Genomic DNA, 12,211 nt, shown 5'->3' with positions numbered 1-12,211 from the left:
TAACGGTCTGCACTGTTCATGCTCCTCTAATTTAATCAGGTTCATGTTTATGGTTCATTTTCTGTCTTTAAAAATAAATAACTAAATAAATAAACAGCACACCCTGGAGTTATTTATAAACTCAGTGAGGGGCACAAGGTCAATACAGACAGGTTTTATTGTACGCTTCAGTTGAGGGATGTTCCTGCCAGTTAAGGCAATATAGATGTCAGATTAGCTGCATTACACAGCAACATTGGATTATATCTGAGATTATTATTCCTCATCATCACCTTGGGAATGAATGATGACACAGGCCAGATTAATAAGTGAGCATACAATCAGACAAATAAGAGACAGAATGACACAAAGGAAAGATGAAATAACAAATTATGCCGCTTCAGATTTCTTTCAAAACCAATTTTATTGTACAAAATCCACATAAAACTGAGTTCCAAGCATCCTACACCTCACCTCCTGTTTTCCGGATGTATACATTATCTACATGAATGAGGCATTTCATTATTTTTAACAAATAGCCACATGTCAGATGGACAGCACAAGCAGTACAACAAAAATGTGTCCAAGCAAACATTAGAGATTTGTAGGAAACAAAAAGTCTGCACCAAACCAGCCAGCTGAAAGGAGCCCAAAAAAAGGCTAGATTTTGTCTGAGGCCGAGCACCATCAAGCTCCAACACAGTGTAGACAGTATCTGACAAAAGTAATGCACTCATGCCATCTAGTGGTGTTAATCCAAACCCTGACGGGACAGACTCTTGAAGTCGCATTACAGGGAAATGCCACAAACACTTAGTGTGGTTTTGTTCATCAGGGTTCAGAGCGGTCGATCTATCACACGGTGTCTTTATTCACAGAGTAACTTCTCCACAAAAACAGTTTTCATTCCTCTTCACTCGTTCACTTTCTTCTTAAAAACCTGTTTGCAGATTTCTCCTTCACAGTACAGCTCCTGAGGGGTAATAAGTCACAGACATATGTATTGAACATGTTCAATAAAATGTCATTTAAAAAGCACACTCGTGTAGATGAAGGACAGTTAATTAATTACCAGATGTAGCTTGTCTTCTTCAATCCAGTGGACCCAGCCTCGGTTCTTCTTCTCTCCCTTCTGTTCACACACCAGGTTATTCCCCTCCCTTGTCACCAGTGACTGCACAGATGGCAAATAATTGGAGACCGTGGGAAATACAGCACAGAACAGTTTTAGCGGCCTGAACGAAAGGTAAAACATCATGATCTACAAAACTTGTTCTGTTAAGCTTATTATCCCTTTACACAAACATTCATCTTCACCTTGAGATGTCTGTTGTCCAGTCCCTTGGTGAACTCCTCAAACTCCTGACCCACTCTGAAGGAGATGGTGTAGTTTCGGAAGGTGCTGAGAGTTTTGATGATGAGCTGGTCCCCTTGCTGCTCGATCACCTTCTTCAGCTTCAGCTTCAGAGCGATCTTTCGCAAGCAAGGGCTGACACCTGGAAACAGGGCTCAGGATTAGCATCGGCCAGCAGCCAAATACTGGTAAAATATGCAAGTGGCTGGAAGATTTGCTTCACTCAACAGCCAAAGAAAACAATAACAATCTGGTTAAAAAAAAATAAAATCATTCAGCAGAGATTAACGTCTGAAAACATCAAAACATGTGTAAAGACTCACCCAGTGCGATCATGTAGCCGTCAAGGTTGACATTGCTGATCATTTCCCATGTACCACAGAGGCTGGCTGGCATTTTGGTGTCCTTTTTTCCCCTTTCTTCTGAGAAATGTGTGTGTGCGTGTGTGTGAAAAGCATGCGATGATCAAACTGCTGGGCTGATGAGGAGTTGAGGAAAGAGGCTGCTGTTTTGTGAGAAATCAGGAGGTATAAAGGTAGGTGTGCCTTCCCTTCATTCGCTGTCACCTGAGGACCTGTGAGGAGGTGCTCTGATCAGTGCCGCCGTTCAAAAGGGAAGCCAGACGGGTCGGACTGGTCTTGCAGTTTACGGACTAATAAATAAACCCTTCAGAAATGTTCCTCCGGTGTGGCACATTAATTGCACGTGCATGCATGGAATGCTTTTTAAGATGGGGTTAATTAATTTGCTAGATTTGCATAAACAGTGTTAATATATAACAACTCAAATGCCTTCTGTATTAAACTTTATCCTTAAGAAGTGAAAGTGATTTCCAAAATCTTCATTCTGACAAGGAAGTTGGTTTTTAGCTAAAGGATAAAGGGACAGTTCCAGGATTTTTGTCTGACTTGCTTTAACATTGTGAGATAGGGTTTTTTTCCCCACCAACATTTTTGTTGAAACATGGATAATACATGGACCCCGATGAAAAAAACAGCCGTATTTAGGTGGCTGGTATCTACAGTTAAGTACAACTTGATGCAGATAAAGGGGGACTATTGGCCATGGCGGAGGTATGCGCTCTACTGAGTGCAATTCTAGTTAATTGAGGTTGACAACATCTGTTAATGAAGCGTCCTATTTTTCATCCAACTGCGGAATAAACCTCAAAGCAAACTGGAATCCAACGCCGGCTGTTTTGATGAGGATGACCTGTGTTAAAATGACACACCTCTCTGTGGAGGAAACATAATAATGACATTGTTGGTTACACTGGCATGTAGCGTGGAGGGAATCTGACGCAGCTCCAGTTTGAAAGAAAACAAAACTGATGAAACGCGTCCAAAGACTGAAGTAGTTTGAGTCCTCGTGACATCATCTGCACAGCCAGCAGGTCAAAAGGCTGCAGAAAAACCTTGTCGGGGCAGTTTTTTCCACCCATGACTGTACATGAACTGCGTCATGGGCATCTGAGGCACACATTAAATGAATGTTTCATAACGTAAGTATGACTTTGTGATGTAACAAACATCCTTAACCCAATTACTTCTCAGTGAGCCTTTAAGGTTTGGATGACATCAGCTTACTCCAACATTAAATTATAAAAGATAAGTTCACCCCCAAAATGAGAATTGTATCTGCTCGGCACAACGCCAGTGGAAAGTTTGGGGAAGTTTTATAGTCCACTAATCATTTAAACCTTCCTTATCTACTTCAGTTGTTTAGGGAAATTTAACGCTGTTTTGCTGCGAGGCTCCAGAAATGTTTTGTGGACTTCACCCGACTTTCCAATCGGTTTGGTGAGTAGATAATGACTGAATTACCATTTTTGGGTGAACTTATCCATTAAAGTAAATGATTAGGCACCAACTCTGATACTAATGTAATCAGTTATACTTCCATTTTAACACACAGCTTTCACAATGAGTCTTTAGTTATCTGCAATTTGTTATTTAAGCCCTTATCTTCTGTCGGGGGTGATTACCGTAAAGAGGAAACACCCCAGACAAACAGCATTTTAATCAAATGAGAAAGGTGATGATTTGGCTCATCTTTAACTGAAGATGTCAGGTGTTTCTTTTCCACGAGACAATAGCTTCCTCACAGCAATGAAACACTCTCAACGTGGAAAACAAAGAGGTTTGTTTATTTTGTTTCAAGTGAATACAAATCATACCTTCACTATCAAATCTGCACCACTAAGTAAACATGTTTATAGCATATTGCCAGAAGGAGTGTGTGGAAGCTATTGGTACAAAATATGTGAAGAGTTGAGAGGAGCTTACTAAAGCATGTGGGGTAAAATAGTGGTAAAGCTGAGAAAAACAATTTGTTCCTGATAATATTTCAAGCAACACCACACACACTGTATGCTGGCTATTTCACACAGAACCGTAAAAATCCCTAGTTGCCAGATTTATTTCATCTACACGACCTCCAGGCCGGTTGAACTGCTGCTCAGTTACTTTGTTCCCCACACAAACTTAGTCAAACTCTCTCTAAAATCACTTCAATTAGAAAAGGTTTATCTTGTTAGAAACACACACACCCATTATTAAAAAGACTATTCTGTAAAGTAGGCACCGGTGGAAGCTTAAATAAACGGTCTACTTTGTTTTAAATTCACAGTAAACCCACAGCACTTGGTGTCAACAGCTCCTGTTTTTGCAGCTGCAGCAGCAACGTCCATCAGCTCGAGGAAGCGCCCGTGTATCTCTGAAGGGGCGCCAACACCACGTCTGCATTTTTCTGCTCGCTCTCAGCACTGTAGAGGTTGTGCTTTTGTATGTAATGAACCACGTTCTCCGGCAGCAGGTACCTGATGCTCCGACCTCGCCGCAGCGCCCGCCGCACGTGAGTGGCTGAGATCTCATTGGTCACCCATTCGCGGACCACGTGGATGTTCTTGCGATACTGCCACAGCATGTCTGACTGGTGGATGAACTTGTGGGGGTCGTTGCCGCTGCGGGTGATGCAAACCAAACCGAAGCGGCCCACGATCTCAGTAACGTCTTCCTGCTTCCACATATTGGGGATCCCAAAGGACTCCAGCACATCGGCCCCACATAGCAACATCAGCCGAGGGACTTCTGGACATGAAGAGAGAAGAGTTTATCATGACACGTCCTACCTGTACTTTGTGTTTTGTCTTGATAAAGTGGCAAAGTGCTTTAAAGGGGAAACGAAAAAGAACAAACAATAAAAGACAGATGAGATATTAAGAGAAGATGAAGAGAAATCCACACTTTTAACTTCACTAGTGTGAAGAATGGATACTTGGCCGCTACGTTCACTATTCCTGTCACTGTTACATTGAGGCTTACATAATGCTGTCTGACACCGGTTTTCAATGTAAGTGGTGTGATGGGGTGTCACACAACACACCTTCAAACCATTGTCTCCTGTTCTGAGTCAAGCTGAATACAGTAAATGATGAATACAGTAAGCAGGATGAGACTTGCTGCCTGCCTGAGATCAGGGATTGGAAGAGGGAGGAGTCGATTGAGAGAAGAATACTTAAGTTACACAGTTGTGCAGATTCGTTAATGACCCACCTCTCCTTTTGTTGTGAGATGAACCCTCAAAATAATTATCTTCTATACGTCTCTTTTTTGTGTACTTGACTGTGTCCACGTCATCGTTGTTCTGCTCTGCTGCAAGAAGGTCCTCATAATGATGCCTGAATGGATATAGACAAGATTATTACAGCAACAAAAGACCTGATTTCTTTTACATTATTATGTTTTGCATTGAATGTGTCACATATTTACTGCCGGAAAGTGTCTTTACTCTTTGTGCCTTTATACCTTAAGTTTAGCTTAATATTTTCCTTTGTTTATTTTCTATTAGTTTTCTATAGATTACCTTGTGAGTTAGTTAAGAATGATTTTTATAAGCCAAAATTCCACATGTAATACCTTTGTTCCTCAGAAGTTTACAGATTCAGATAGATAGTGATTAAAACAATTAAAATCCACAATTCTAACAGGTTTTCTCTAATTCAACCAGCACATGTTAAAAAAAAACCTGCCATGTGTCTTTGCCAGCACTACTCTCAGTCCGTTGGTCTGAATGGTTCCTTTTTTAAACCATGAAACTGTCTTTCCACATTGTGACTGGAAACCGTCAACATTTCTTTAGCTCTGGCATTTGTTTTTAGTGACAGAAGATATTAATAAAAGCTGTTTCAAAAATTATCAAGTGACAGGAAAATAGCAAAGAAAGACTTTTCTGGAAGACATGGACATGCTCATTTACTGCCATAATAGGCAATAATGTTACATATCAAGCCTAAAATTTTTAATACATGTGTGATAAAGGATTTAAAGCAAGATTATTCCATTTATATTGCTGTAAAATACAAATGTTCTACTCCAGAGTAATAGAAAGCTACAAGAGTGACGTATACGGAGTGAAGTGACACCCTGTGTGGCACTTTATGATCCTGAGTGTAACTGCGAGGGTATTAATGCACCGTATGTGTGAACAGCACAGTTGACATGACACAAGAGTTCGGCTAGCATCTGTAGGACACAATCAATTGTCAAATCTTAAACTGCTGGAGGGGCTGCTTGTAAATCATTACTTCAACAGTCATTACTTCTTTCTTCAGTTATGTCAAGAGAGTTGACGAATGGGTGGCCTGAGGATTAGTCACTGGGGAAGAATTAGAGGAAAACAGCAAAAACAGCGAGCAATGAAAATCTGATACAGAACTGACAGGTAGTCTCTTCGATTCCTTGGCAGATTTCCATAAACCTGTTATATCAACTGAAGACAAAACACACTACTGGCCTTGGCTGTAGCAAGCACAGGCACGGCCACTCACAACAAATGAGAATTGTCAACTAACCGAACAACTTTTGCCGTCTCCAGCCACTCTGGCTGGAAGCTCTCCCAGGAATCTACTGTGATCCAGTCTGAGTACTCTGTGGCCAATCTGGCCATCTCCAGACGGTGGACGGCCTCAATCAATCCCTTCTTCTTGTAGGCATCACCCACCGGAGAAATGATGCCTCTCACCACCCTGTATTGGCCTTAGAATAACACATTTATGTTTCAGTAATAATAATCCCATACTGTGCGTAATGAGTGCTTTTACTTTTAAAGTACATGTTGCTGCTAATAATGATCCTGTTTACGGATTTACAGGTAGCTGCAGAATCTTTCCATTTCTATTTCTTTAAGTATGTGCATGGCTAGATACTAGAGCTAAATTAAAAGACATGTTTTGATAACTTAGGTGAACCAACCACTTTAAAGCAACATCATGTAACTTTTTTACCTTAAATTAACAGTTTCAGAATGTAACTTCAGTGAGAGGGTAGGATCGCAGCGTTAGATACATGTTTTCTTCAAGACACACGTTTTCAACACATCGCATTGTTATAATGTATTGAGTTTTGTTTGTAGTTAGCACCTACATTATGTGTGACTCATTGTTACAGACCTGGGATTAGTATTCATGACAGTGTTGTTGCACTCAGAAACTATGGGGGGCGCCAAATCGCACAAAATGACAATTCCTATATAATGTTGCTTTAAAAACAATAGGAAACATCACTGCAGCGGGTCTAATTCCAGTTTCACGCTACCTGTTTCCTCCAGATGATCTCGAGCCAGTTCAAACATCCTCAGGTGCATGTTGGTGATGGGGTTGAAGGACCCGCAGGACAGAAGGACCACTTTGGTTTTGTTGTGATCCTCCATGCCGCATACTGGGGTTTGCGGAGAGGAAAACAAAGGCTGCAGTTAGTTGTTGTGGCTAACATTTCAGAAAAAACCTCGTTGACACTGAGGGGAAGCTGTGCCCGCTATACCAGAGTGAATGACCATGTTCAGAGTTACTAATCGAAAGTAAAGGTGTGTTAGCTTACTCCAACGTTAGCGCAATCATTATATCATAAACAGTAGCTAACGGTTGCTTTCACAGTATCTAGGCAACGCAAGTTTGCCACCGAAATTCACACACAAACACAACAACATGTTCACGTTAGGCAACAAATGAAGCGTTTTTCCAAAGAGTAATGTAAATATTCATTGTACTACCAGGAGAAGCAGCGACAGTCAGGTGCTCTGGAATGAGGCGCCGTCTTCCAGTAATGACGCGATAAGATGAAGGAATCTGATTGGACAGCATCGACCAGGAACCCGACAGCCGCGCCCGCAGTCCCGAGCTACGTTCACAAAAACAAATACCCAAACGCCTCGAGAAACACTGAAGACTTTGTAAGACGTGTACATTTACAAGTGGTTATTTTTCGGCGAATCACAATTTAACGATTTAGTTGATTCTCATGTGCATTCGTCAAGCTTGTGTTAATATTTCAATTATCGGAGGACTGATTTAAAACTGTTTACAAAGTGAGACCGGGTGAGATGTTTTCTTTTAGCATACAAGCTAACTAGCTAACTAAACAACTTTTAGTCATATAACACTGTGAGCCTCCAGTAAATAGACTAATCCAGTTTGTCAATCAACTTGGTGTCTCGCTAACTGTTGAACACTGTTACAGTGTTGTTGTAATGCCAGCTCCAGCTACGCCATCCTATTCTACGCTGTCTAAATAGCATGCTAGGTTGACGTTTGTTATTCGTGGCATACAACATACTGCTACATGTTTGTCATTGTGTATTCTGCGTTGTGTCCTTCGTAGGTTGAATATAAGACTTGAACTAAGGATGGCTTCTCGCGGGAAATCAGAGACTGGAAAATTGAGGCAAAACATGGAAGAGCAGCTTGACAGACTGATGCAGCAGCTTCAGGATCTGGAGGAATGCAGGTGCAGTGTAGATACATTCATTAAAGCCATGTGATGTAGAGGCTCTTCACCAAATGAGCAAACATGACTGCTAAAGCTTAATGACCTGGCCTAATGATCTAGTCTATGTCAGTTAATATTTCTATTAGTGGTCGACTGATATGGCTTTTTTCAGGGCCAATACCAATTATTAGAAATCAAGGAGACTTAAAACGGATATTTGGGACCGATATTCATTTGCAGTAAAAAATTAAACTCTTCACCCAAGTACAATTTTGAGGTACTTTACTTCAGTGGTTCAATTTTCTGCTACTTTATACTTCCTCTCCACTACATTTATTTGATAAATTTAGTGTCTAATTACTTTGCAGATTCGCATTATGTTAGTATTTATAGGCTATTACTATTATTATTAGTTGTGATGTGTGATCAGTCAGATATTAATGTGGGCGGAACAATGTACGAGCGGATGCTGCATCAGAGCCACAGTAGCACATTTAGTTTATTTTATCAGTAATCTAATGGAAAATCACAGATGACGATAATAGGAAAATGCTGAATATTGGCCCTGGAAAATCGGCCAGGACAGATAGCCGGTCTACCCCTAATTTCTATATATTTTCCTGGCAGGTTCTCATCCTTTATTTGTTTATTCCAGAGAAGAGCTGGATGATGAGGAGTACGAGGAGACAAAAAAGGAAACCTTGGAACAGTTGAGTGAATTCAATGACTCCCTGAACAAGATCATGACGGGAGACATGACACTTGTAGATGAACTCAGTGGAATGCAGCTGGTACGAACAATCATTGGATGGATAATGCAATTTGTGTAAATGAATCCAGTATGAGCAATGGTTTTCAAAACATTACTTAAATTCCAATATGTGTGTCTTCTTCAGGCGATCCAGGCTGCCATCAGCCAAGCGTTCAAGACCCCAGAGGTGATCCGACTTTTTGCCAAGAAGCAGCCAGGACAGCTGAGAACCAGACTGGCAGAGGTTTGCACTACACAGACAGTTGTAGAGTGTATATTTGATGCAGCTGCTTAGTCACCCCGTAGTGTTGGTATCTGTGTGTTGCTTGGCCTGAAAATGATCCAACTAGTGTGCGACATTCTGCGCAGATGGACCGAGATGTCATGGTGGGGAAACTGTCACGGGATGTGTACACGCAGCAGAAAATGGAAATCCTCACAGCCTTGAGAAAACTTGGAGAGAAGGTGAGGAACGCTCACTGCAGAGATGTGATGTTCTTTTTCTCCACAGATTCATGGATGATTCAGAGGCTTGTGTTCATGAATCCACATCGTCTGACTTATTTTAGTCATGTAGCTGTCACTAGGCTGACAGACCAGCTGCTACAGCAGGCCTAAATCTCACTTCAGAAGGAGCTGTAACATTTCAAACGCATTATAATTGTCTGATCAAAGCTTGAATTAACAATGCACTATCTTTGTTTCTGGCTGGTCTGACAGCTCACTTCGGAGGATGAGACTTTCCTCACTGAAAATGCTACAGCAACTCTGAGCCAGTTTGAAAAAGTGACTGCAAACTTAGGTGAGAATAAAGTTTCAGTGAAATGTTTAATCATACAAGTTAACATATAAACATTTGTATTTATCTTGCTTTGCCTTCTCTTTCAGGCTCAGAAGACAAAATTCTGGCTTTAGCTAGCTCTGGCGTGAAAACCAAGGCATAGTGATTCTGCAAAATGCTAATTTTATCTCCGTCTTTGTGCCAATTGATTGTTGATTTTGTAAATAATCAACGCACTTATAGGTGCTGCTGTAGATGCTTACACTTTTTAACAGTATTGTTTTATACCTGGCAACTTTTGTAAATGTGTTTTATGTGTCCAGTTTGGTGTAAAGTTGTATTAATGGGTACGAGCATGTGATTTGTTAAATATTAAGATATGTACATGAATGTGAAGGATAGTCAGGGCAGTCCAAGAGAAATATTCTGTTGTGATTTTGTTGGATTGCCGTATCTATCCGTCTTAAAACCTGATTATTCATCATGAATGTTTTTAAAATGTTGTTTTCCTGTACGAATGCTGCAAACATTCGAGCTGTAACTTTTATTTTAACCAAAGTGTTTACAGGAATTTGGACAAAATAACAGATCTACCACCTGAAAAAGAACTTTTAAGTAACTAAATTACACTACAATTTGTATAGAGAATGCATGCATTAGTGTTGTTAGGGTACTGGAATTTCTTTCTCTGATACAATACCGTGAAAATCTGGATATTTGATACCACACGGAAACATTTCTGTAGTTAACGTTAAATCTCAGTTTTCCCTCTTTAGATCAGATCTTTAATGTGTGTCAACTTGCTGTCCGAGAGAAGAGAGAGCTAGAAAGTGCAGCTGGTAACTGTGTATCGATGTTGCAGTAAATGACTATTGAAACTGTATTGAAAAATGACAACACTTGCATATGTCATATGCATAGATCATACACCGATCTGCCAAAACATTAAAAAGACCAACAGGTGAAGTGAAAAACATTGATCATCTCGTTACAATGCAATACCTCCATTAGGGGTGTCACAATATCGCGACATTCACGATAATCGTGATATTAAAAATCTAAATACTATGTTAATGTTATTTCACTTTTTTACAAGTTACAGACTCTGTCCACTTCTCTTGTATTTTGAGGGTAATTTATCTGCTAAAAACAGACAAAAGACAGCAAACAAAGTTAAAGATGAGCTTGTAAATATCACAATAATATAATCATTGTGAATTTGTTTGGCCACACTTATCGTGTAATTAAAATCTGATATTGTGACAGCCTGAGCCTCTTTACAGGCTTACACATACCATTGAAGATCATGTCATAATTTTTTCGGAGCCTTTATGAATTTTTTTTAATAGATATTTTAATATTGTTAATTGAAAGTGAGAAAAACATCTAAAACGTAGTTCATTAGGGTGTGATGTGAACAACATATTAGAAAATCGGCCATATTTTCATCTACGCGTTGGCACCGACATGCCTTTTCATTTTGTGGCTGATAAGTGCATGTACTGTGCAACATGCTGTAGGCTGAACATATCTGACAATTACTTTCAGTGTGGGTTTTCAAAGCAGCCTAAATCATTGGTATGTCAGCCACGAAGGGTTTATAGCTGTTGTATTGCACAAATTAACTGATATTGACAAAGAGTGACAGCAGGAACAAGTCACAGCTGACAGAAAGAGAGAAATGTGTCAGAATACTGAACACAACCAACAGCTTCTACTTAATATTCAAATCTGTATAAAAAATGTTTACGCTTTATTAGCTACAGCTCGTATCTATAAGCTGACTGCATTTACCCAGTGTAAATCTAGCATTAAGATGCATAACGAGGTGAAACAAGCAGGAATCTGCACTGACAAAATATGATCAGACGAGTCTTCGACCAGTTTGCCAACAATGTGATTAGAAATCCACTGCATGGATTAGATGCCATCTGGTAAACATTGCGGAGGGTCTTGTGATGGTTTCTGCAGCCGTCTCCTGAGAGCGATTCAGTTTGATTAACAGTAGAGCACGAGGTCACTCTTCAGTGCCAGATGCAGCCTGAGCTGTTGTTCATGACGTCCTCGCTGCAGAGCCACAGACACAAAAAGATGAACTGGATGAAATAAAAACACCTTCCTCTTCAATCACGAGACATGAGAGTGATCCGGCTGCTTTATACTGGAAGGCAGAATGTGAAATATGTTTTTCATCCTCTTTAACACTAACAGACCTCGAGCAACATTGTCAAAATGGAGAGTTTAAGTATGTTCAGTGAACAATTGAGAGCACACGTTTTTTATTTTGTTTACTGTTTTGTCCACCCACTACATATTCATCAATTATCAAGCATTTCAAACTGCATGCAGGTCTAAATTTTCAGTAATCAAGATCAATATTGCAACACATTTCATCTTCAAGTCTGACTAGTTAAAACTTGTCATTAATCATATTTGTACTCAGCTTTAAAACCACATTTCTTTGATTGTGATTGAAAAAATAAATCATTGGAGTTTCTTTTATTTATTTGTCTGATTTGTTTGACCTTTTATTAAACCTTACATTTAGCTTTCCTTTTGGCCTTTAAGATGATTTATTTTCA

The 12,211-nt window shown here is 39.9% G+C and overlaps 3 protein-coding genes across 6 annotated transcripts; 1 reads left to right on the top strand and 2 right to left on the bottom strand.

Annotated features, from left to right (window-relative positions):
- Positions 1-451: 451 nt before the first annotated feature.
- On the bottom strand, positions 452-1,864 carry rbp7a (retinol binding protein 7a, cellular). The gene is made up of 4 exons (XM_084367648.1): positions 1,657-1,864; positions 1,297-1,475; positions 1,052-1,153; positions 452-952 (listed from the first exon to the last, which is right to left on the bottom strand). The coding sequence occupies exons 1-4, from the start codon at positions 1,727-1,729 to the stop codon at positions 893-895; spliced, it is 414 nt and encodes a 137-aa protein (XP_084223774.1). The 5' UTR covers positions 1,730-1,864; the 3' UTR covers positions 452-892.
- A 1,594-nt stretch (positions 1,865-3,458) lies between these two features.
- On the bottom strand, positions 3,459-7,472 carry LOC311265704 (nicotinamide/nicotinic acid mononucleotide adenylyltransferase 1-like; the record flags this gene model as incomplete). 2 transcript variants are annotated; one of them, XM_084367643.1, is made up of 5 exons in its annotated part: positions 3,459-4,422; positions 4,888-5,012; positions 6,186-6,369; positions 6,928-7,050; positions 7,382-7,472. In XM_084367643.1, the coding sequence occupies 5 exons, from the start codon at positions 7,470-7,472 to the stop codon at positions 4,022-4,024; spliced, it is 924 nt and encodes a 307-aa protein (XP_084223769.1). In that variant the 3' UTR covers positions 3,459-4,021. The 2 variants fall into 2 exon arrangements, with proteins under 2 accessions (XP_084223769.1, XP_084223770.1); XM_084367644.1 differs by lacking the exon at positions 7,382-7,472 and adding an exon at positions 7,210-7,296.
- A 6-nt stretch (positions 7,473-7,478) lies between these two features.
- lzic (leucine zipper and CTNNBIP1 domain containing) lies at positions 7,479-12,131 on the top strand. Of its 3 annotated transcripts, none has more exons than XM_084367647.1 (7): positions 7,479-7,561; positions 7,990-8,115; positions 8,753-8,888; positions 8,994-9,092; positions 9,218-9,313; positions 9,569-9,650; positions 9,737-12,131. In XM_084367647.1, the coding sequence occupies exons 2-7, from the start codon at positions 8,015-8,017 to the stop codon at positions 9,790-9,792; spliced, it is 570 nt and encodes a 189-aa protein (XP_084223773.1). In that variant the 5' UTR covers positions 7,479-7,561; positions 7,990-8,014; the 3' UTR covers positions 9,793-12,131. The 3 variants fall into 3 exon arrangements, with proteins under 3 accessions (XP_084223773.1, XP_084223772.1, XP_084223771.1); XM_084367646.1 differs by lacking the exon at positions 7,479-7,561 and adding an exon at positions 7,610-7,696; XM_084367645.1 differs by lacking the exon at positions 7,479-7,561 and adding an exon at positions 7,619-7,706.
- The last annotated feature ends 80 nt before the right edge of the window (positions 12,132-12,211 follow it).

Source organism: Pagrus pagrus (genome assembly GCF_965226575.1).
Source record: "Pagrus pagrus genome assembly, chromosome: 11".
Taxonomy (NCBI): Eukaryota; Metazoa; Chordata; class Actinopteri; order Spariformes; family Sparidae; genus Pagrus; species Pagrus pagrus.
Note: the sequence above shows the minus strand (reverse complement) of the source record. Positions and strands in the feature narration are given on the sequence as shown.